At 30.3% G+C, this 27,545-nt stretch overlaps 1 protein-coding gene across 5 annotated transcripts in view; it reads right to left on the reverse strand.

Annotated features, from left to right (window-relative positions):
* Ubr3 (Ubr3 ubiquitin ligase) overlaps positions 1-27,545 on the reverse strand; it is a 66,328-nt gene that overhangs the window by 24,576 nt on the left and 14,207 nt on the right. For all 5 annotated transcript variants that reach the window (XR_005867094.2, XR_011782557.1, XM_040721990.2 and 2 more), the window contains 4 exons: positions 18,882-19,108; positions 7,427-7,492; positions 6,808-7,352; positions 6,568-6,747 (listed from right to left, as the gene is read on the reverse strand). Coding sequence is in view for 3 of the 5 variants with exons in the window: in XM_040721990.2 (XP_040577924.1) it covers positions 6,568-6,747; positions 6,808-7,352; positions 7,427-7,492; positions 18,882-19,108 (1,018 nt within the window). In the remaining 2 variants the exon portion in view is untranslated. The remainder of the gene's footprint in view (positions 1-6,567; positions 6,748-6,807; positions 7,353-7,426; positions 7,493-18,881; positions 19,109-27,545) is intronic.

Genomic DNA, 27,545 nt, shown 5'->3' on the forward strand with positions numbered 1-27,545 from the left:
TGATAGAATCGTAATCCCACTCAGGATTTATTGCACTCTGCCAGGCCAACACAGACTCTCCTAAAATGGTAAACTATCACTGCATCATTCACCAGCAGGCTATATGCGCCAAAGTCATGAGATTTGATCATGTGATGACACCTGCCATTTAGATCATCAACTCCATTCGCACAAAGGGCAAGCAGCAAAGAAGCTCCAAACTGTTCCTCCAGGAACTCTCTGCTGAACACAGTGATCTTCTCCACACTGAGGTGAGGTGCCTGAGCCGAGGAAAAATCCTGCATCGCTTATGCTCATTGCTGAACGAAATTAAGGCTTTCATGGAGTCAAGACAGGAGGACACTACACTTTTGCCTGTTGCTGAGTGGCTGCTTGATCTTGCGTTCCTGACAAACATGACAGAGAAACTCAATCACCACAACACTTAATTAAAAGGTAAAGACAACAATTTCTGGTATGATCAGTGCTGTTAAGGCTTTTAAAGCAAAACTATCATTATACTTCATGCAACTAAAAAACAAAAGACTGCAACACTTCCCAACAGTAGTTAGATAGCCATACAGGGGCTGACTTTATTTTAGATGACAATAAATATTGTGACCTCAAATCAAAGCTAAGCCAGGACTTTGAGGATAGGTTCAATGATTTTGATCAGCTGGAGCCATGTGTGGCATTCATTGCCAACCCACTCATGGAGGTAGACATCACAGAGATTTCAGAAAAGATGGTTGAACTGTTCACTGTCAATCCTGTAGAGATGAAGGTTATAAATCTCCAGAATCATATTCAGTTGAAGTTTCAGCAACACTCACAAATTTTCTGGAGCATTGTAGACCCAGAAAACTACAAGAACATTCACCGTGCAGCACTTAAAATTTCTGCTTTATTTGGTTGGACGTACCTTTGTGAAGCTGCTTTTTCTGACATTAATGTCATCAAATCTAAATTCTGAGCAAGACTGACCGATGAAAATTTAAATGACTGTATAAGAGTGAGCCTGAGTGCATACACCTCTTTGGTGGACTGCATGCAGTGTCAGTAATCTCAGTTTTAAAAAGAGTGAGAGTACTAATGTTTTTTTGGACCTTTGATGTTGAGTTATTGTATTAGAGTTGAGTTATTTTTTATTAGTATTTTGTATTGCAATTATACCCGTGTAGAAACAGAAGCTTATGTCTGTTGATTAATAAATATGAGCGATGTGATGCAAGTAGCTCTTGGACACTTAATTTTTTTCTAAGTAGCTCTCAGTTGAAAAAAGGTTGGAGATTCCAGGTCTAAAGCCTATTTAATGTCATATTTGGTTTCTTGAAACCATGAAATAAATCATGAATCAAACTTTTGCTATGTGATCTTTGAATTCAATTTTTACGAAGGAAACATTTCAACTTATTTAAAAATGGTATATTTTCATATAAGAGAAAATGATAAACATAAATTTTTATGAATTGATCATATACTTTTCAAAATATAGAAATAGGTGTTGAATTCTTGGCAACAGTTAATTTTTATAAATTTTTAAAAGAAGTTGAGAAAGTATCCTTGAAAGACACTATTTTATTATTATTATTGAGCAGGGATACTTATAATGCAATTGATTTCAATTTTAAAAGTAAATGCATCAAAAAATAGTATAACATAACTCTAAAATCTCATTTTTAGTGTTCAGTGTTGAAAAAAAAAAAAAAATAGGATTCCGTTCATAGAACTTGTGTTCCAATGAAAGCCTTGAAATTTCATATACTGTTCACAAGTTTTGTAGGAAGTAATTATGTGTGAGTTTGCTTATGAAAGGTGGAGAGTAACTTTGAGCATTTGTTGGGGAGTTAGAGTACAGTTAAAAATAATATGTCCTGCCAGTATGAAATTAAAAAAATACGAAAATTAATGGAATCGCCCTGACAATTTGCACAATATTTGGAGGAGACCCGCTTAGCTGTAATGACGTTTCATTAAATTAGCTGCGAAAAACTAAAAGATGAATAAAGTTATCACAAATCTCATTCCGTATCTACCAATGATTTAGGTAGGAATTACTAAGATGGCAATACTCAATTCTACTAAGCGTAGGACTAATACTTATTACTTTGTAACAAATCATCAGTCTTACTCTTCGTTTTACGAGCACAACTGAGCACTTTAAACTTTCAACAATAATTTTTTTTTGATAATAGCTTTGGAAAAAAAAAACACTCTTCATGTTGCAACTACAAAAGTCTCACACTCTTTCATTCTCATATTTTTTTCATCTATAATTATTTGGGCAGCTCCTTATAAAACAAAGTCGAATTGAGAATCAAAATCGTAGTAATTATTAGAAATATACAGAGTTGTAATTGTGTTTATTTATGTAATCTTCTAGCCGCTTACAGTTAGTCTCAGGAATGCTAAGCTGCTCTCCAAAAATGCTAGATAAATCACAAGTCATAATTTAAGGAAATAGGTAATTTGCCTATTCGTATCCTTCGTCTAAGACTTCCTTTTTCGTTGGAAAAAGTTCCTATATGAGTTTCGACCGGCTCATTTCCCCATTTAGATGGTAAAATGAAAGGAGTTGAGTCCTCAGAACATGAGTCTTTTGTGACTAAGGGATAATTCACGAAAATAATGAAGAGCTCACATCGTTTTGGATGAAGATTTTTCAGAGAATATCACTGAATTTTAGATCATTCATGAATGACTACTTGACACGTAGTAACTTACATAGTTATTTGCATATCATTAATTTCGAGAAGGTTTAAAGAAAGTGACCAATATTTCTTCTCAAGAAAGTGAAGATAGTTTTTATATAATAATTATATCTTTCTAGCTCATAAATAATGGCAACACTTTCATTGCATACAGTTAATTGAAAAAAAACAAAAAAACTACCTTTTTTATTGGAGCCCTCTGATACCTTATACAATGGAAGGAAATAACAATTTTACGTTATTTTTTCGATAATCGCGGCATTATTGATTTAGATTGTATCCACTCTTTTTTCCTTTTCTTTTTTGTATCAATTTGACTATTACTTTTTCTTTATAGAATGTGATTATTTAATACATATATGACAATATCCAGATGGTCCTTTAAAATTTATTTTTCTATATTAAAATCTGATTCAAACGTATTGATTTAGCATATATATTTTCATTAAGTTAGATTTGCAATTATTTATTTTAGGATCCATGGGTTGTGGCTAATTCTATATTTGTTGATTTAAACTTATTCGATCACTTGTTTGAATATTATAATTTTAGCAAAGATTAGGGAGAATAATATCGACTATATGTTTTGTTTCAACCATATGCTTATAATTTAGGAAGATAAAGTGGATAAAAAGTAATTATAAGAATTCCAACAATTCTTCAAATATTTTATTGGAGATAGAAAAGAGTGACAATGATAATTTAAATGATAACAATTATCAATATAATTTTCTATTTCAACCATACAACTTTATGTTCGTTCATAAATTACTGAAAATTGTCCATTCTCCACGTATATACGTATTATAATTTTTAGTGCTCCCTGAATGCATTGATGAAAAACTTATTGATCTTGTTGTCGTTGATTTTTTGTCGGTCCGCTCTTTCCTTTCAGTCCATAAGTTATAACTTGTTGAATTTCTTATGAAGAAAAATAAATATAAAAAATCATGATTTTAATTGGACTCTCTTTGACTCTTGTTTTGTATGAAGTAATTCCTGTCATTAGTTACCTACTTAGTAAATTGTCTTTTACAATACAAGGCCGTCATGAGCTCCCTACACCCGTATTGTCGACAGCTTTACATCTATATTACTAAACCAAAGTTTATCCTTCTGTCTGTATAAATCTCTGAACATATGAATACGAGTCCCCGGGTGCATTGTATATAGTAATTCCTCATGTATATTAACAGGGGGCTCCGATAAACATAATATTTAGTTTTCTCTAGACTGTATGTAAAGATAGTGGCAATAAGTCTTTTGTTTTTGTTATAATATATTTTCATCTAAGAAATAACGATATAGTCGTATTAATTAAATATTGCATGCGTGTGCTGATAACAAGATCACTGTTTCTGTTTGCTTTTATTGTTGGTATCTTATGTATATCATATTTACTGATGAAAACCGTGTGTATAATGCGCATGTTAAAAAAAAAAATCAGTATGGTCACCCCTATTATTTGAGGAATGTTTTGAAAATCAGCTAAATTCATATTTAACAAGGGAGGAGGGGGAGAAGGAAATGAACAAGGAGATTGGCAAGGATTACTCCAATGTCAGTCCCCAAATTCTACTCTGAGTCCAACATGGACTTACAAATATAAATCGGCAAAATATCCTCATGCTACTCTCCGTCTTTTAAGAGAACATACATGAAAATTAAATTATGTTTTTAATATAATTAAATCTATTTAGGAAAGGAGGTTCACTACTCGAAATTATATAATAATGATCACTGCTATGAAAAAGAAAATTCCTTCTTCAGAATACCAATAAAAAAAAATAAAACAAGGCCACCGTCATGTTAAGACTTGAATAAAATATAAGCTATGTTAAAATGAATTTTGTTTGTTTTTATTAGTGAGTGCTCCTTTAAACTAATGTATTCATAAGCAGAGCTGGTCCACCACGCTTTTAATATTGACATCATAGTAGTTAAGTTGTTGCTGGTTTTGTCAAACTGTGTTTTTCTTGACCAGCAGTCGGTACATTACATTAAATTGAAAATTCTAGCTATAGTGACGTCATAGACTATGAGTGTTTGCGTATTTTGTCAAAAACTGCCTATCTTGCCCAGCAGTCAGAACAATACACCAGATTGAAAAATGTTGAAATAAGTTTTAGAATTAATACATTCAAAAAATTGAACTAACTGTTATATACGCATTATATTTTATACAAATGAAAATATTTTTATTTATTTTATCTCATAATAAGGAAGACTACAAGCTATAAAATTAACTTTATTTATAAATTCCGCATCATTTTAATTTAACTCTTAATCAAACTTCGGAACTTTCGATGACAATTATACATTTAAATAGTTTGGGTTGTCTTTTTTTTTTTTTTTTTTTTTTTTTGTCTTTATGATGAGGAAGGAATTGTTCTTGGACGTCCTAAATAACAATGAATACGATTGCTGGAAATTACATTTTTTTTTAACTAAGAGGCTAATATGATTTCAATATTTAGATAGGATGGCAATTAAATATTGTAATACTAAATATCCATATCGTCATCCCTTCCATGCCTTTATTTAGAGCAATGATCTTTCAGGATACTTATTATAATTAGTGTCATTCTTTATTAATCTTAATATATAAATATGATAGAATGTTAGCAGTAAGATTGTTCAAAAACGCCTATTAACGAATTTTGAAACAAAATAAATAAATAACTCATTAAATTGCATTTATAATATACATTTTAAAATTTGAATCAGCCTGATCCAGCTAAACAGCCTAAAGAATAAATATTCAAAAGATTGAGAGGAAATGGAAATAAAATAATTTCTGCAAGTGATATGGAAAAGAAACCCTCCTAAATTATGCCAGTTGGCTACAGGATGCCCTGTTATATTATTGTTGTTTTTTTAAAGTTGTTATTATTCTATCTTATTTCTCTTGGAGGAAACATGTTTAATTTTTTTCATGCAACAAAACTATATATAGTCGCTATTACACCCCTTACGTATAAGTGGTTATTTCTTAGCTCCATTTAAACCATCTTAAAGTGAACATATTTTAAAATTTATACTTAATCTACCTAGAAACGACTTGAAATCTATGTCTCAGATAATAATTTTTCCTGAGCATATTTTTGACACTTGGAATACTCAGATATCCTACATGAGAATATTGATTGTTAAAAAAAAGAAAAATGTTGAGTCAACCTCATTTTCTACCCCAGCCTTCATGAGGAGAAAATAAGTTAAGCTGCATGCGTGATTATTATATGCGTTTAAAATTCCATTGTCATTTTATTCAAGAATCAAATGAATCTCTTTGATCTATTTATAAGTACTAAGTAGTTACTAATTTAGTTATAACTATTTTATGAACATGATAATTAGTAAAAAAGAAAATAACAAAAAAAGGGAACAATATTGTTTTTTTACTTCTTCTTTCCTCAATCGAAGTATAATAATTTCTTCTTTATTCAATAAACAGTGTAGGTGTGATCACCTATTACTAGCTACAATCAAAGGAAGTAGAGTTACAAAAAAAATTATAATTCAAGATAATATTTACTTAATCATAGAAATATTTTACTATGATCCATGTTTTTTAAAACAACGTATAAAAAAAGTTTTGCTTCATACGCGTTTAGAAATTGTAATTATTCAAGAGGTTAACGTTAACCAAATTATCTTAAATTTTGCATTTGTGCTCTATTTACCTAGTAGCACTATCAAAATTAGGGGCAGCTGATGTTGGTACAGCTGCATTGCCCAAAAAAAACATTCCAAGTATAAAATTTGGAAATTGTTAAATCAATTTATTATTTTACAATGAATTTTCATCGACTTTTAGTAAATAAATTATTTATAATTAGCTTAAATTATAGTAATTGTGCCATATAATATTACTTACTATTCATTAAACCTATCAATGGACGTTTGAAAATCTCTGCGATGTACTGCTCGAAGAAGAACGTAAATGGGATCATATAAATTATCCCAAACATTTGGTTTTGGTAGATATATTCCTTGTTGCATATTTCCTCCAGCTTCAAATTGTGGCTCGCGATATTGACCTACTTCCAACAAAACTCTGCAAAGCATAGGCAGTAATTTTAATATTTCAAATTTGAACAATAAATAATATACATACTTATCAAACAATTCAATGTGAATGGGATTGGCTGATTTTTCTGGAATTGAATCAAAAAGCTTTGAATGTTGTTTGTCTCCCATGCAAAGTAGTGTGACCATTTCCAGCCGAGCTAGATCCGTTTCTGAGAGCCCCAAATTAGATCTTAACACTAAAAGCGACACGATGAATGTTAAACATGATTCGATCATTGGAATGACTTGTTCCCTATCTATTCTAACACGATTGTTTTTATTTGCAGACGAAAAAGTCAACCAGTCATCCATTTGAAATCGTTCAAGAACTGTAGACAGAAAATGCAAAGGAGGTAATTGAGTAGCACAGACCTGAAGAAGAAATATATCGGCATCCACCATAGATTTGCAAAAATGACACTGTAGATACGTCATAGCTTGACCCTTGATTTGAAGACCATTCCTTACCCATATACCACACATTATTTCATAAAAAGCTGTTTGTACTCTTAAGGGATGAGCCATCACTAAAGATAAGATTTCGGGTTCTGGTAGAAGTTCTTTTAAGGAGAAGCCATGGCAAATAACTCCCTAAAATGTTTTTTTATTTTATTTAAATGTAAGTTAAATTTAATGTAAATGAAAGATCATCGAAAAAAAATTACTTGTCGGACAAACATCGAAAAATATCTATGAAGAGGTATGTGGAATGACACCTTAAATATATTGCACTGTAAAAAAGAAAGAAATAAAAAATATAGAATTTTAGGTAATTGTCGTATTAAAGTTAGTAATATATAGTATAAATATTATCTAGAAGTAAATATACAAACACAATATTTTTGTATCATATTAAAAGCATTGTAAAAAGGTAAATGAGAAAAAATACACGGTCAATCAAAAATCTGAGAATTTATAAAATAATTTTTATATAAATATTTCACCTAGATCAACGATTCTTAATGAAGGCAAATATAATATGAAGCTTGTGAACAGAACGAATTTTTTTAACATTGAACGCTAAAAATGAGATTTTAGCGTTCCGTTCCAAAAATACTTGTAAAAAAATCCAAGTTTCTATTTTTTTATTCCTTTTTTAAATATCATTTAAAGGGATGATATAGTAAAGACAAACGCTTGTGAGACCTATTATGTGGCAATGCCACAAGGAGGAGGGGGGATGCGAGAGTCCCAAACCGTGTTTCCAGAATTCGGAAAAATTCTCCTCGAGCCATCGCTGTATGGTTCTGGTCTTGTGCCCCCATGGTTTAGTCCTGCTGGGACACATCATTTCCCTGGATAGTTGGACTTCACCCAGGGCAAGTCAATTTCCTTGTGGACGTCCTGCTACTCCTTGGCTCCGATTTTCAGGCCTTTCACAAAATAATAAGGGACATCTTCTTCCCGTCTCATGCCACGATTCTCTGCATTATAGCAAAGGCTGGGAACTTAGTCTAGTTGACTGGCGGAACCTCATCAGCTGCGAAGGCGAAGTAACGGTCTTGAGTTTCTCGACTAGTCCAAGGTCCAGTTTTTCTTGTTTCTGTATTCGGTGCAGATCAAATCGGTTATACTTTGACTTTTGGCCACCATCTCCACAATGTACGAAACGATTTAAGTCAGCTGTAGCTCATATTGGAGCTACGCTGATAATCACTGGATGATAGTGTTAAATACTCTTGACAGTTAGTTTTCTAATGAGGACTCCCTGACACTATCAAAGTGAAAGCCATGATTTTCTGTTGTACAGTGTAAATGGTCCTATCTTATGATTGGAATGCTGAATGGAACCGAAATAATGGCTGAACGATGAACAAAAAATAAAATACGAGTAGAATGTTTAACAGAAGGTCAAAATAGTAGAATGTTTACAAGCCTATATAATAGAAATACCACATGTCAACCATAAAAAGAATCTTAGGTTTTCTATATTCAATTGCAGTAGTTCTGGACACTATAATCAAAAAATTTACATCACTTCTTCCGTATCAAATCTGGTTATGGATAATTATCAATTTGAATGTTGAAGTATTAACCTCTTTATAAGGTTTAGACAACTTATGAAAAATAAATCAATCACCCACATTAAAGTTAGTTACTTCTTTGGAAAATGTTATATTGATCTCAAATACGTTTTAACATTTCATATGCGACGTTATCACCTCATCTTACAAAATTCAATTTAAAAATATATTTTATTAGGTTTGGATTGAAAAAGTATTACACCTCAGTTTTTCGATTTATTTTTATGTCAGAAGAATTTCTTTGAAGAAAGAAAAATTAGTACTTCATTTCCAAAATAGTATTTGGCTCTAAATGAACTATTTCAGCCGCAATATCAAATTTATTTCTTATCAAGGTTAAGTGTAGGAATTTTCAAAATTTTTTATTAATGAATTACAACAAGTAAAAATGGAATTAAATACATTCAACTATAAATAGTTACAAAAAAAGTTTTTAGATGTTATTTTATAAAGCTTTATTGATTATTTCCTCGATATTATTGAGAATAAATAAATATAACATCTGAACTAGACCTTTTAAAATCAATTAATATTTATTAAATTTAACTAGTTTTGTTCAAACTTCAAATTAAGCTTTAGGTCTCAAAATTAAAAAGTTTAAAAAAGGTCTGAAAACCAGAGGTGGTCTTCATTTTCAAATAAAAGCCTTAACTTTTAGTTTATTTAAATTACATTTTCTCATTATTGGATAATTGTATATAAAACATTACAAATATTTGAAATTAACATAAAATTTTGTAAAAAATAAATAATCTTTAATGTAGATTAATTGTTTGTTTTTTTCATATTCAAAAGTTGATTCAAACTTAAATAAAGAGTAAAAAATACTTAAAAAATCAAAAGAATTTATGAATTTGATACAAATAAAAAAATAAAATTCGTGATGAACTTGTCAAGTATTATTAGAATTGAATATCGAATTTAAATTTTTTTTAAAGACTTGGGCCATTGGAAATTCCAAATAGAAACATGATTTTCAACTCGGTGTAATAAAAGTAAAGTAATAACCTTCTTTACTTTAACTGAAGTTAAAATTATACTACGACTTTATACATAGAGATAAAATAATATAAATCAATACTTTTTACAAGTTAAATTCGTTCCTAGGCTTAAGTTCGTAAGTCAAAGGAATGTATTCAAAAATAAAAATCTAATTAAACTAAACTTGAAGTAGCTTTTGTATTCCGTCACCAACCCTAAACAAGCTCGTATCTTGAGAAAAAATATAAAAAAATAGTATGTTGTGACATTTTAATTTCTATGTATTACTGTATTTTTGTTTTAACCCTATACAATAGCTGACGTTCATTGTTGTAGACAAAATATCTTTATTTGTTAACCTTTAACTTGTTTCTATATATTGAAGACAAACACAATATCTCTTACATGTGTATTTAACACATAAAATGGTAGCAAACATACAATTGTGCAATGTTTACATATTGTTTTTAACATCCTCAATTGGCTTTTAAATGTCTTTCATTTAGACGGCTCATATAGTTTGTTATTAGTAAGGGTGATAATTTTGGTAAGAATAGAAAAGCGTGCTAGGAGAAGAGAAGAAATACTTATGGCATCATTGATTAAATCATATACATCTTCTTCTATCAATGAAGAACGTTATCATTCCCGCCTTTATTATTCAATATTAATATAATAGTAGATGGTGATAGTCGATAGAGAACTGAATAAAATGCCTAAAATAACTTCGCCTTCTGTCTGGATTTCTGAAAATGGAGGCCCAGGAATTTGGGAATTACTTACCGGATGAGAAACAGATGGTTTGTCGGATTTGTCGAAATAAATGTGCATTTAATCTCCTATCTAGAATTAAACGCCACTCATTATCCTCATCTCATATCAAGAGCATAGATGTTCATCTCAAAAATCAAGTTAATAATGAATACATATGAGTCATACTTTAACTCTAATCTCACAAAGATTCTTATTGCATATAATATACCCTCACAAGAAAATAATATTTGGATCAATCTATAATTTCAATATTCTGTATATATAATTTATTGTTATTAGTTATATGATTCCAATTGTTTAATTTTGTATATTTAACATAAATGTATGAGGGTATATTTTTTATTATGTAGATTATATTTAATTAAAGCCTTCTTTTTTAAACTTGGAACTTCTAATATATTTCGAAATACTCTACTTTGTCGTTTCATTAGCTATTATTCTGAGAAGAAGGTTCATAATGAATTACAATTTCATGGAGTGTGATGTTTGCAAATCTACTGTAACAGATAAAAAATGTCTAAGTCAATTATACGTAGTATATCTTCATTAAACATTTTGCTAATAAATACTTTCGTTATACCCTCAAAAATCATAATAAAGCAGGCAAATGATAATCACATCAGTATTTTAAACAATGATACCATATGTATTTTTTCCCCCCCTTCTCCTTGCACGCGTTTTTCTCTACAATATTATCATCTTTAGTTATTAAAGATATAAAAAAGGTCGAAACTCCAGAGTTTGTAAAAACTACACTTGAGAGGATGTAATAAATAAATAAGGTAACTGAGAAACAATATATCTGCTGACAGAGATCACTAAAGTTATAATAAGTAATTCTTCCCCACTAGTAAAATAGAATTTTTAAAATAGGAAGGAATGTTATTAATAAGTTGCGGGTTAACATAATATATATAAATATTTCATTTTTTTACTATCGCTGGATTTCAACTTTTTTTCACATCTCTCGGTGTTACTGATCATAATCGACCATAACTTTTGATCAAATTTGGATAATTAACTTAATTTAATTTTAGGTTTAGCGTTCTACCGTGTACCAATTTTAGTTAAATTTTTTTATTAATACCTCCTCTGTCACTACTACGTTTTGTATGTTAAAGGAAAAAACGTAACCTTTCCACAGAAAATGACGAATTGAACCTATCTAGTATGTTAATTTTCATTTTACTCATTCATTTATTAACCACAAAGGGCCTTATAGAAGCTTAGAATATAAAACTTGCACTATCATCTAGTAATCAGTCAGTGATTCAGTATAATAGAAGGAATTTATTGTGTTATTATAAAATTTGCGACACAAGTACCAAAGCCATTCTTGACGTTGCTCGGTTTCTTCTCAATAAGATACAAACACTAGGGCCAAAAGAGGATGTTAAGTCAAACAAATTTAATTTAAAATTAAGTTTGTCGAGATATATACTTTTTTTTCCCCCTATAATTTGCTGGATGGAGTTGCATTGCTTAAATACAAGGCAACATTTAAGTATTACATTTACTCTGTCTAACATTGGAATATTGTTTTAAGTCCACATAAGTTAAGTATATTTATTTATGTAGGAATGATCAATGCGTGAAACTACACACATTGAGTTCAAGAGAATAATTTCTCCCGAGCGCCTTGTCCATGAGCGACTTCGATTCTAAGTTTATCCAGATATTTTTCAATTTTTATATAAATAGGTGAGACTATGTAGGTGAACGTTAAGGTCTCCTACGAGTAAGATTGGTAAATTATTACCTTGGCAATTGTTTATACTGGCCTGGAAAAAGGATGAACTCCTTACGTTTGGACCATAAGCTTATAATCCAAGACAAAAACTTAGAATTTAAGAATTAGTTATTTTGGTGGTTAATTAATTTATGTTCGTTAACCCAACAAAAATGGTATTTAAGAGACACGACGAATTGATATTAATAAAACAACAACACGTTACTAGAAACTTCGAAACAGCTTGTGTTATAATGGGACCATACAAAGAAGTTGATAATGGGCAGCTACCAAAATATGAGTGACGACATTAAATTATTGTTCAATATCGACTTGTAATTAAAGTATAATGGAAAGGATCTAATTAAACAATTTATGCAATTGTTTTTGAAAATATTAACAATATTAGAAACTAAAGTGCGATTCTAACTTTAACTAGACAATGTATTCAATAGCTGAAAGCCTCTTTTGAAAAATATTTTAATTTAAAAAGATATCCCAAAAAACCAACATAATTACAGGTTTCAAAACAAACAAAAAAGTTGTATAAAAGCATCAGAGATGTTTTTCGACGTTGCTGTTTGTAAGTGTATTTAATTTGAATATTGATTGTGAATAAAACCTATGAAAGTCTTCATCCATGCGAACAGTTTATGTTTTATATCAAAGAAATGATTAAAAAATGGTTATAGACGTTGTCGATCAATCAGATACGGCTAAGTTACATAAACGACGTCAGAAGCAAAATGAAGAGTAAACGATATAAACAAAAAAGGAATATTTCACTAAAAAATCGGATTTAATTTCAGTAATTGTCCAAATTATTATAACTGGACTTTTTCGATATATATGGTACATTGACGCGATCTGATGATGGTGTTGGCTTAGTGTCTTTCGAAAATTTAACTCTGGGAATTGATATAAACAGATATGTATACAAACATCCATAGAAGTTTTTTAAAGGATGGACCTAAGCATGTGTTTCAAATAATTGATTGCTCTAAATTTTTGTCAGAAAATATGAGGGTGTTGTGGACTCGAAAGTGTTATCGAAAGAAGACCTTAATTAGCCCACACAGAAAATCTTTCTACCAGTATATTGTTTGATGAACAGGAACCCATTCGGGAGTTAGTATCGTGAATAACAATAAAAGCTAAGAATATTTATACAACCAGAACTAAACTTTTCTGAAAGAAATGTCACCCATATTTTTTGTTTGGCACGAATGTTGAGTTACTGGTTCTTTGAAATATTTATTATGCGGACTTTCAAATCATAGCAAAAGATAAAAAACTAGAAATCATTGTTCCTTCTTGTTACACAAAATCAGTAGAAAGATCTGTTAAACTGATAACAAATGCTTCACAAAGTGCAACTAATGCTAGTTCTACAGATATCTGTATTCGAAACCAAATTCCAGTTTCACATCAATATATCCAATTTCAGACACAAAAATTAGTTCTAAGATTATTTCTTGGATTAAAATTGATTTGAATAATATACTACATTTCAAAATTATTTTTGAACTATATTAATTGATTAAAAAATTAATTTACAAAGTTCGAAGTGTTCTTCATCTATTAATATATTAATTAAAATTTTTAGATTATAATTATAGATTAGGTAAATACAAATATGTTGCTCAATGGTATATACTAATTTTTAGTATTAGTTTCATCAATCCTATTTGTTCTTTAGATGAAGAAATTAAATTTTTTTTCTATTAATCTGAAGACTTGCAAAATAAGACTTTACCGGCTAATCCTAAAGTAGTGAGCAACTTGCAGTAGAGAATTAGAAGATCCATTCTGTTTGTTATTCAAGTAATAAAGTAGATCTGTGAGATGAACCTGGGAGTATATAGGATAGGCCTGTCACGATTACACATTTTTCTGTACGATTAATTGCCCCATAAATTACTGTGATAAGCGATGATATTGCCATTTTGACACCATTTTAAACTTATATCATGAGAATGGCATAATAATGCAAGTACATCCTTTCGAAGATCAATAAAACTTAGACATACCTAATAATAACAATCACTAACTGAATGCTTAATCCATCGGGAGACAAATATACTGGATTAAAAGCTTTTGATATCCAATTATTTTGAAGTGTGGGAATGGAATTTATTGAAGGGGCGAAAAATTATCGCACATTTAATTGATTTATTACATATTAAGACAGGCCTAGATAGGGAGGACTTATTTTTGGTTCACAAGATCTTTGTATTCGTGTGGTTATGAATTTAAATTCCATTTCCTCAGCAAAAGGAGGGAGGTGAGAAATAGAAGAGTTGGAACAGCATTGAAATACTTTTAATTCATAGTGATAGAGATGCATCTTTCCTACGAAGAATGAAAAAGCATCCACCCATCTTTCCAACTCTAGGAATTCCTATTTTTCCATCTGGATATCCTACCCACACACCTTTTGCTCCGCTCTTCAGCTTCAAGGTCTGAGAAGGTGACTTCTGATCTCGTGAATCATCGCTTCTATGCTTAAGTATAAATAAATTACTCCGTTACTTCAACCGAAGCATCGTACACTTCTATTAGTGTTTTATAAATATATATTTGATGAGGGGGAACAGGTATATTTGTATTTCTATTGTTTTAAGTCTTTGTAATCTTGTTCTAAAATGATTAGGAGAAGTTGAATATTATCAACTTACTCTTTAATTATTATTGCCAATAAATTAATTCTCCAACCTATATTATTATTAAAAAAAGTAAAAAAAAAGACACTACTTCTCTCTCATCGATGCACCACTTTTTCTCCTACGTTAACGTGTTGCAAACCATTTTCAACTTCTTCACTACTGACTTGATAACGAAGAAGATGTTCCTTTATATGTGTAAATCTTCATTAAATAGAAATAATACTCAATTATTTGATTATTACTCTTTATGTTAAATTCAAACATAAGTAAGACGACATTCCCATATCAAATGGGAACTTATCAGGCCTAAAACCAACCACGTATGTAAGAGATGGAGGGGGAGTGTAAATAAAATGATCACGTAAGTTCACATATACAGGGGGGGGGGGGTGAACTTCATTTAAAAAATGATTCTCCTGGTTTTTGATATGAATACTTTATCAGTCAGATAGTGTGGAACCTAGTTCTATTTGACATTATGAATACATGAAAACTAAATATTGTATTTGATTATCAATTCTTAAGACCCTATTTCACTCATTAAATCCCATAATGGATTGATTTTTGTTTTACTATTTGCACGTGAACACGCGAAACTTAATAAATTTATCCCACTTTCGTTTAAGTTGCATTTTTTCTCATTCTTTCTCTTTAACGGTGTTTGTAACAATTGTTGTATGAATTCGAGCTTGTTAGGATTAGAATAATTCCCAACAATTCTAGAATAGTTCCTAATCATAATTAAATAATTATCCTATAGTTGGGAAGGATTGGCTAACACCATGACCGAAATGGTTTTGATCCCAAATTGATATGTCCCGTCCTAACAATCTTAAGGAAGCGTCCAAATTGGACTAAAATCCGTTCCAAAGAACTAAATGGATTAATTCCTGAATATAACTTGGTGGGTTCTTGTCAGGGCGCAAACGAGTCACCTTCCATATTTTTTCATTACATACCTTCTCCTCTTTAAATTATTTCATTTTATAATGACACACCCAACTTTGGGAAAATTTGAACTAACAATCCTTATTTCTTCCTTATTTTCAATAGTACATAAGGTTTAATTTTGTAGAATGTAACCAAACGTGTCAAGTATTAACAGTAAAATTGAGATTAATATTCTTAGTAACTAATGGATCATAATATAATAAGTCATCATTTTTTTAAGCAAACATTAAAATTTATTTAATGAGTAATATAGCATAGTATATGACAATAAATATAGTATTCCTTAACCAAATTATAGACTTATAACTTTTTTATTTCAAGATCTTGTATATTCTACTTCTGAATGTGATCATCCTCCCTTTCAAGTAATAAATAGTCAATGATATTAAATACACCAGTTGGGATGTTGCGAGTTAATAAATTTTTACGGAAAAAAACTAGACAAATTAAGAATTCCTCTAAAATATATTTGAAGAAAAAAAATTATCTTATAAAACTCCGAATTTGCCCTTAAGACATACCTGAAATATCTGGGATTAGAGTAGCTTGGGACTATTGTTCAATCATTTTTTAACTGTTACACAATTGATAAGTTAAAAGTAGGATTAATAAAATTTATGTAAAAGTGTTATGATTATTTAGTGTTTTTATTGATTCTATATCTTGTACTGAAGTCGATACATTTCCATTTTTATGGTTAAACATGATTAAAAACGACACTTTTCTTTAGAACCATGTAATTAATTCACAATACATAGTGATGAGAAAGATCATGGCTTATACTAAAGAAAATATTATATGCTATGTATAATTAACAAAAAAATTATTTATAAAATATGCATCTCCAAGGATTTTGTTCCATTTTGTATTATTTTAGTGATCATTATTCAGGACTCTAATATCATACAAAAATAACACTGATCAACAACGCACACAAAAAAAATCTGTCATGGAATTTTCATAAATATTAAGAAAAGCTTTCCTTCTTATGAGTAGTGTAGCTATAGTCATGGATTATATGATTGGATTTTAATTCAGTATCCCACTAAATTACATCAAAGCACCTCTTGGAGATCAAGATAAGCTTTGGGTTTCTCCCAAATTGTGTGAAACCTTTGTTTAGACTATGAGATTATGGTTTTCAAGACACAAATGTTAAACTTAAGCATGGAGATCCTATTGTTTAGAAAAAACAAAGTAATCATTTAGGTGACTGTTATTTCTATCTTGCCAATGTAAAATATATAAATATGAGGGTAATAAAGTTAGAATATGATGGGAAGCTATACATTTAACAATTAATTTCATATACATAAGCTAGACTATAAATTACATCATTGTGGTTTTTGTAGCATATTTGGTTGTTTGTGATAAGTTTTAAATTGAGTAGTTACAATAATGTTAATACAATCTTGGAAGAAACAAATATACTTGATATTGAAAAGCCAAAGCCAATAGCTAACTGAGATATCTTTTAACAACCTAAATATAAATAAAAAAAATTGTACAAGATAAGATATATTTTCTGTTCAAGACACATCCGTATTCTATTAAACCAAAACAAAAATTGCTTGGCATAAATTTAATTGATATCTCTCATTACGTTCACCTATGACTATAACTAAATTATTTTTTGAGTGTTATTTAAATAATATATATATATTTTTTTAATTTTCCTTTAATTGGCAAAGAGACCAAGTCAAGCAGTTCTTCGGTAATGCCCAACTTACTGTTGATCACTCGTATGAGGATGAAAAAATTATGGTGTATCATTGATATCCAAGCTTTCGTCCATTGCAAGCCTGATAAACTCAGAGGATTAGTTTGTTTTTCAGAGCATGTGCAATGCTCTCTAAGCTATATTATAAATTTTTTGCTCACCATTTCCAGAACTTTTTTGTTGCATATTATTTATTCGTTCATGTGTAATTTTAGTAGATGCCACTCTCACTCTTACACTAGTATTAGTGTGGACTTAATATAGCTGTATGTGGCTTGTTACCCACGGGTTGACTATCGCTAACATAAAGCCTAGTCTAATATGTAGAGCTGTAAATAAAAACTTTTCACTGGTACACGTAAAATAATAATGTTACCCGTGGGCATTCTGCACTACTCCTCGACTAAAAATCCTTAGCACTAGTGTTAGATAAAAAAAAGTGAAATCGTCATAACTATAAAAAATAAGATAAGTATTTAAGACATCATTTCCTTTTTTTCTTTTTTTTTAAATAGCGTCAGTGCATATTTTTCCTACTGACAAAAATAAGATGAGTACTTAAAACACTTTGCTTTGTCAATCCATGTATTTTCATTTAATTATTGTTTTGCAATGAAATAGCAAATTACCCCCCATAACAGTAAAAAAGAAAATAATAACATTCCTGTCGAATAAGAATGTGGGCAACTGATATAACTATAATTTTACACACATCCCTTTAAGTTTTTATTTACAACTCTCTCATTTGTCTGAAACAATTGGTGCACAAAGTCTGTGTGGGAGAGTAAAATCCGTATGATTAATTGAAATAACTACCCTATAATTAATGCAATTTAATTAATTTAATTACCCCCACAAACATTTTTTCTCCAAGCAAAATTTCTGCACTCTAGAAGCGGAAATTTGGAGTTTGATAGTAAGAAAATGTGACAAACGAAAAATATAGTATTATGATATACACATACATATGAAAAAAGAAGGTAAATAATTTTGTACAATAAACAGATCGTGGTAAATAGGTGAAGAGATAAAGCTATTTCAAGTAACAAAGTTGAATATTTACAGAAATTGCTAGACATAGTAACTGAAACAATAGGTAATAAAGCTTACATTTTCTTTATTAGTCTAAAAGTTCCATTACGTAATGGTCACATATTAATATAAACAAAGTGATCCTATTTATAGAGCCTAACTTAATTACATTCAAACTATTGCGAGTTTTATTTTATATGGCACAATATTTAATCAATGAAGAAACTTAATGGAAAATCTTACTTGATTTGGAGAAGTAAAATTATTCACTTTAAACCATTCCATTAGTGCTACAACACAATGCTTAATTACATTTGCAGTATACTGTCCAGTTTCTTTATTTTTGAGATGACTAATAAGAGCCCACATAGGTGAAGCAGAAGCCTCCAGTTCAGCTGAAAAAGAAGCATAATACGTAGAAGGCTCAAATTCGATATGAGCGTCTAGTTCCCGTTCATTGACATTCATGCCTGAAAGTAATAGAAGATTAACATCTCCACTCTTCATAAGTTTACTAATATATTTCAAATAGTTCAATAACATTACATATAAATTAGGACAGATATACAAATCGGCGAGGCGATTATAGGCAATTTGAAAGTTATCAGTAATCGACAATATTTAAAAACTATCATCAACATTATATTAGTTTGTTTTTTACTTTTATTTAGAAAAAAACAAAACTAATTTTTAAGAATTTATTTATTTACACATTTTCGGTAACAGCCCAAAAATCCATGACGTAATGATGGCACATTTATATAAATTGCATAGCTAACAGTATGATTTAATTCAAAGTCACTCAAATGACACTATACAATAACATTTTGGTATGCCAGCAAAAACTCACATTTGTTATTGTTATCTTAGAAGAAAAACTTCGGAGATCATGTCGAGGGGTGTCAAAAAACAAAATATATATATATATACATATTTTAAACTAATACACCACATATTTTAATTGGGTTTAGATGTCAAACCCAAATTTTGTTAAATAATACCCCTCCTAAACTAAATTTTTGAAAAAAAACATTTGATATAATATCGCACCAACATCATATTAAAACATTAAAAAATAAGCCTTTCGAAATTTTATGATACTTTCAATGGCGTCAATGATGCTGAGATCAAAAACTCAATACGGTACGGGTAAAACTTAAGTACCTTCCAAGTGTCAAGTAAATATGGCAACTTCACTATTCATAATTGCAGTAGATCCTCTTTTCAATCAAATAAATAATATCAAGTTATTGAGGAGAACCCAACCTAGGGATGTTTTTTCTGTATATGCCTCAGCAGACGATATATCTGCTATAATAAATGGAAACACTGTATTGACATTAGCATCATTCATTGAATTCTATAGTTTTATCATCCTTTGGCACAACGTCAGACCTACTAGTTCATGAAAAAAAGTCGAGCATAATCAAAATAATCTATATATTGTAAATATATATCGACCAACAGTCAAAAAAAAAAAAGCATTAGGGTACTTGGTGCATTAATTGAAAAAGACATCATAAGTGGCTATAAGAGATAAATACTATCCAAAATATATCCTCGTACCAGTTTCATAAAGAAGATTGGATTTTATAGATGGTATCAAATTGATTTCTAAATACCTACATGTCATGCGTCTAACTAAATTTGATGAAAACTTGTGCAAGGAGGTGGACAAAAATTCTTCTCGGATTCTTTGATCTAAGCACAAAACGTAACATCTGGATGAAGAGAATAATGTCGAGAGGTCTAGGAATGATTAGTTTTCGAGAAATATGGAAAGCTATGTTGGCCCAGTGGTTGGTGAAATGCTTAAAAAGAAAGGACTGATGGAGCCACTGTGTCATCGATAATACCTTAATTTAAGAAGTACAGTTGGTTATATAAATAAACTTATTGCTAATACAAAGGAAACGTTCCAATTGATTAAACTATCTTGTGGCCTAATTGCTTATGCATTTACTGAAGTGAATCCTTCGCTTCTGAGAAATGGTGTGGAAATTCTTAGAGACCTGGACGGATTGCATCATAATCTTCTGGGTACGTGACTTTTAAAAGGCTTAGGTGGTTACAGAGGAAAAATAATTTCAGACTGCCTAGTTGAAATGATATCTCATTCAGGAGTCAGGTAAAAACAATGAGTTTCAAATCTATTCGAAGATTATGGTTGCAGCCGTCATTGGATGTGGTAAAGTAGGTATTAAATCGCAGCAACGTTAGTGTCTCCGCTCCTCGGGCTTGTATGAACTACTCAAATAATCTCCTTACTCAACCTGAGACATGGTTCACGTATCGAATAGTGACAGGAACACTGGCGGTATAAGGATCTCTATCAAATAACCCTAATTACTATTTCTGCAATTCAGAAAGAGTGACAGCTTCACACCTTTTGTGGGAGTGACCAGTTTTAAAACCTGTTTACTCTACTTTAGAGAACTGGTAATTGGACGCTTCGGAGACTCAGTGAGCAGAAAGGATTTGTTCACACTAGTTTCCGATGACAAAACTTATCATCACACAGTGATCGCAAAAATTCAATTCTCTATCTTCGCCATGAAAGCATCCAGCTCCAAGGTTGACGGTGGCGTGATAAATATGATAAGAAACTATATTAACATTTTAAAAATATTGTAGCTTAGCTCTTTAAGATTTTATTGAATGATTGTGTTTAATATATATTTTATTACTCTTTTGTACTATTCTGTAATATGTTTTAATAATGTGTAATATGTGTTGCAAGTATTTCAAAATCTTTGAAATAAATTCTGGTTATGAAAAAAAATTAATTGAACTCTTAAGCGATTCATTTCCCCCCGAAATATTAATATAATCTATATTCACGCAACCTGACCAGTTTATTATGGGATATTTTAATTTATTTTCAACAAAATTAAGACGAACTATTAGCTATTTGATATTGTTCTAAAAAATTTAATATGGAAAATGCCCAAATAGTTAGATTTTTATGAGAATGGTGAAGCATGAGTATTTCGCTATAATCAAAATGGAATTAGAATGGATTAGAACTACATATCAGAAAATTGAAAATTCAATAAAAAAATTAACTATTTATATATTTATTCTTTGGTATAAGTTACTGATTACGTTTATGAGATTCATTTAAAAGTGTAAGATACCTACATATATTAAATAAAATGTTGTTTGAACTTCAATTATTTATCCTAATCAGTTATTAATATATATAAGGTGTGTGAATGATTTAACAAATATTGGCAATAATATAAAAAAGGCAGATTGTGTGTGTGTGTGGATGTCCTTTATAAGTTCACACACCATTAAACCTCGAAGGCTAAAATTTTGCATGTGTCCCTATATCCATTCTAGTCTCCTTGAGCTACAAAAAAAAGTTTTTGTAGCTCAGGGAGACTAGATAGGGGTTTGAGCTATTTATCAGAAAGAGATTGGTTTTTCAAACAACAACTAAAGGTATAACTACGTTTTCAAAATTTATTCAATATCAAAAAGTTATGGCAACAAAAGAAATCAGTGAAAATTGTGATTTCATTTATTTCAGGTGCAAAAAAAATGAACTTCCAATGGAATATGGGATTAGTAAATAGAATAAATTTGTAGATATTTGTCAGGAGATTAATTTGCATATAAATTTGCCAAAATAAAATTGATGTTTAACGGAACTCTTCCATCAAATGTCAATTTTCAATATTTTTAAAAGAAATGCTACAAAACGATACATTTTGGAAATAAAATTCGACACTCTTACTATTCAATGAAATATTTTCAATTTCCGGAACATTTTGCTACATATTTGGAACCAGTTATTGACGGTTATTTTTTCGACAACATTATTCTTCATAACTTTTTCCAAGTACGAAAAAATATTGGTATGTTGACGTTCCTTTTACACTTCTTTAAATTTTATTAACTTTTTTTTAGATACCAAAGTCTCAAATACTATTTAAGTAAAAAGAACAATGAGGGGACAGTGTTCCAACACCGTTTGGATCATCCTAGTTAAAAAATTAATTTATTTTTTAACTATGGGAACTAGTACTCAGATTTGCAAACCAGGCTTCAAACATAACCAGGACTAGTGATCAAAATAAACTGTCAAGCAATACGTACTTTTGAACCTATCATTGGAGTATTAACTATTTTAAATAATGAAAAACTATTTCTCCTAATAAAATGAAGCAAATTGTTTATTACAACAATTGATACATAAAATTTAACGTTCTTAATTATGTTAAGTTCAAATCTTAACATATAATGAAAATGAACATTAATTATATTTATGAATGATATACAAAGAAACCAATAACAAAAACAAACGGAATCATTGGTCTTTTTATTCGCATAAGCCTGCTATATTTTATTAACTCAACTACTTAATTATTTCTTATATCAAAAATATTTATATTATTTACATCACAGCACCCTGTATAAAAGTTCGATGCTATATACACACTCCTGCAATATTTCATTAATACAACTAAATTTTCACTCTTCCATCAAAATGCTTTTATCATTTAGCACTATATACAGAGCACCCAGTGACTTGACTTACATTTATACTGACGGAAAATCATGTATTAAATTTATAGAAAAGTTATCAATACCTTTTCTACGTGACTGCATAACTTCTTAGATTTCAATATTCATTCTCCGCCAGTACAATGTTTGTCTAGCTCTTCTCTTTATCCATTCTATTCCTTGATGGCAATAATTAAGATTTTCCAGAGTCTCTTTCCGTTAACTTTTTGGAATTATCAATCAATTTCTTTAAAAAACGATCCGTCTCACATTTTCCACCAGAACAATTCTATAACTATTTACAATAGAAGTAAGGGCTTATGATCAGTTATAACCGTAAATGTAGGTAATCTGGAAAAAAATATATTACACGTTTTAATAGGCCATATTATTTCAAAGTACTCTTAATCTGATCATGGTTCATGCACTGGACAAAATTAGAGATACACGCTGTATTAATTTCCGTCCCTCCTCAAGCTTTTGATGCAACACATATCCTATAACATTAATTTTTGATGCATATGTCTGGACCCGTGCTATTAATTTAGGATCGAATGGTACTAATACATGAGGCGAAGTCAACATGGCTTTCAATTTGTCCAAGGATATGGTATGGTTCATAGTCCATATAAATTCAAATTTAATGGTTACAATTCTCTTATAGGTCCCGTTGCTTCACTTATCTTTGATGAAAACAGACTCAGTTGAATCGTCAGATCCATCTTTTTGGAATAGAAAATTCACTAATTACACTCAATTTATCAGGATAAATTTATGTGCCTTCATTAGATAACTACTAGAAAAAAACTTTACTCTTGGTTTTAAGTAAATATAAATTTGTCAGGATTTAAAGAAATTTCTTGGTTTTTTTTCTTTTTCAAAATCCTTCTGACTTAACAAATCACTTGATACTGTTTTAACATTATTAACCAATCTTAATGTGTCTCGTATATGATCTATAATTTCATTTCTATACAAGTATCCCCTGTTATAACAAAAGCCATTTCGCCCTATTACACCAAATGAACCGATAAACACTTCCCCAAGAAATCTGAATGTCTTGGTTTTTCATCTAATTCAATTTGCTTGTAGCTTTTTTTTTGTTTCCATTGCCCCTGAAAAACCTTCCCTTTCCAGGTAAGCTCAAATCTAGGTGAGCTCTAGGGAGTCCTCATTGTATTAATTGGTCAAGCAATTTAATCATTAATTAATTAGAAATCAAGAAAGCCTAATTTTCCTTATTTCATTTTAGAACTACACTAATAGGTGACACCAGAGCTTTTATCCCTGACCTTATTTATCACTCTCATTTTCTCCATATGATCAATTTCCCTCTTTACTTAATCTCTATAGGCAAACAGAATGGGTCTTACAGCAATAATTACATTATCTTCCAACAAGATATTAATTGAGTCTCTATCCCTTGTTTTTATCTCTTTTTTTTACATTCTAAAAACATCATCGAATTATATAATCAATTACTTTTTAATTTTCTCCATATCGTTCAATTTGTTACGTTTTGATGCTATTGAAATCTGATATGGAAAATTAATTGAATTAACCGAATTTCTCAACAAATTTTTCATGATAATTACACTTTAGTAACCTTCTTGCAAATTGTTACGTTTAAATTAATATCAATAAGTACACTACTAATACTTAGAAAAGACTGACTATTTATATCATGTATTAATACATATTTACAAATACTTCCTCTTTAGACATTGATACTTATATCATATCATCTCCCTCCCAAGTTCGATCTTACTCGATTTTTTTTCGACCTTCTGAGTCCGAGTTCATGTATATCCCCATTGTCTTCCACACATTCGTCTATTTCGCAATATAATTCTTCCTGTATTTAATCAAACTTGGTATTTTCAATTTTTTTCCTTTTTATCCGATTATTCTTTTAATTTTGCACTATCACTTCCATTCCTATTTTCAACTACGGTAAATTCCCCTTATTATTATAATAACAGATTTTGTCCTTCTCCCTTTGCTCCTCCATTCTCCTCGAATAGTATTTTTGTTCTTTTTCGGACCTTGGACCATAGCTCTTCCAATGAATAGGTAAACACGATCTTACTTGATGACCGAATAGGTAAACACGATCTCACTTGATGACCAAATAAGATCTCATTTGGTGATCTTCCATCTGCATTTGGAGTATTTCAAAACTCCAGAATTCCGTGTAAGAATTCATCAGAACTACATTTTCATCCTGGTTTCACTAATAAATTCTTCATACATTTCAAAAAACTCTCAGTATGTCCATTACTTTGCAGATGATGGTGTGAAGAAGGTTCCCATGTTAGTCCCCACATTTTCAAGAATGCATGAAATTCCCTGAAACTAAACCAGGGCCTTGATAAGTTCTTATACTGGAATCCCGGTTGCAGAAAATATTTTTCTTAAAGTCACTATTATTTCTCCCCAAGATGAACTCTTTTGAATTCCTCTACATATGGTTCCTGAAAGACTATCTCTACATATTAAGTAATGGTTTACCCTATACTCAAACAAATCTGCAGACGTGCTCTCAAATGGCCTCATTGGTATCGGGTCCCTCATCATTGTTTCTTCTGGTATACTAGGTAATCTTCTTATACAATTTCTTCAATATCAGTTAATTCCAGGCCAATAAATCGTCTGCCAAACTCTTCTTTTCGTCTTCTCGATACCTTGATGTGAACTGTGCAATCCCTGTAGAACTTGCCTCTCTTTTGGAATTACCAGCCTATTACCTTATAAAACAAGTCAATTTTCAGTACTTAAATCCTTTAATATCTTGGAAAATCGTTGTACTGAATCGTTTATACAACTGCATTGACTAAATCTTTATATGATTGCATCTTTTATAATATCTTTTATTAATAGATCAACGAATCTTTCTTCATCTTCTAAATGAGTAGCTCTAATAACAGTAACTCTAATAACTTGTCCTCTGTGATATTCAACATCTCTATACAACTGTTCATCTTTCTCGGGATGAGACACCAGTGATCTAAATAATGCATCTGGTACTTCATAATATTTCCCCTTCATACATTTTGTTTCAAATTGAAACATTGATATTTTCAATTTAAATCTAATTAGTCTAGCATTAGCTAGGGTGTAATTATTAAGAATAGAAACAAGTGGTTTATGATCCGTAATTACAATAAATGTAGGTAAGCCTGCAAGATATATGTGACATTTCTTTATAACCCACACTACACCTAAACATTATAATTCTATCATGGAGTAACTTGTTTCAGCACTTGATAAAAATCGGGAGCCCCATTGAATTAATTTGCAGTCTTTTTTGTGCTTCTGACATAACACATATCCCAATCAGTTTCAAGTTTGGTTTCTAATCTGGATCGGACGGTGCTAATGTTGGTAGTGAAGTTAGTTCTAACTTCTTTAATTTCCTTCATTGATAAAGAAGGATTTTGGTACACACATACTCCACTTTTGACACTAAAAGCTCACTTAGTGGGCCTAAAACTTCATTAATCCTTGGTGAAAACTGTCCCAATTGATTCACAAATCCAAAAAAAAACCATCTCTATTTCTTTCAAGATGATGGAATTACCAGCCTTTAAATATCAGATGTCCAGATACTATTTAATAGCCTTCAATTTACTTGGATCCGCTTCAATACTCTTCTTGGATAAAATATAACCCCAATATTTTAATTTAGGTTGTGCAAATACGTATTTAGATGGATTTAATGTTATTTTGTTTTCTCTATATCTTTGTAGGATTATATGGACATTCTTAATATATGGTCTTCGAAATTGTGTGATACAGTAAGAATGTCATCAACTACTGTGTAATTGCTTGATACTTTCCAATGCATCATCTCCACGAATACAATATGCATCCCCCATTCCTATAAATCCGATCGTAGCTCTATTAAAAAAATATCTACCCCAAGGAGTCATAAAACACGTCAATTCTCTTTATTTTTCTTCCAGTTCGACCGGCCAATATCCCTGTTTTACATCCAATCTAGTAAAAATTTCGATGTTTGTTGGAATACTTGATATTATGTCCCAATGTGTTCTCATGTGATGGATTGGCCTCGACAGATTGGAACTTGACAATTCAATTTCTTAAGACCCAAACATATTCTCACTTTTCCACTAGGTTTGGTTACGACTACTAATGGATGGCACCAATCTACTGCTTTATCACCGACTTTACTTATAATTTTCATTCTTTCTTTTTAGTTAATTTATTTCTTCACTTGTTCTCTATAGGTACATGGTATGTTTTTTTATAGTATGAATTACGTATGGTTGATAATCGTCTTTAAGACTTATCTTCGTTGGTTGTCCCTCCTTAATTTTCAATTCTTCCTCATCACAAAATAAATCTCTAAATTCTTCCATCAATTCTTTTTTT

The sequence above is a fragment of the Lepeophtheirus salmonis genome, chromosome 12, assembly GCF_016086655.4.
Source record: "Lepeophtheirus salmonis chromosome 12, UVic_Lsal_1.4, whole genome shotgun sequence".
NCBI classification, from domain to species: Eukaryota; Metazoa; Arthropoda; class Copepoda; order Siphonostomatoida; family Caligidae; genus Lepeophtheirus; species Lepeophtheirus salmonis.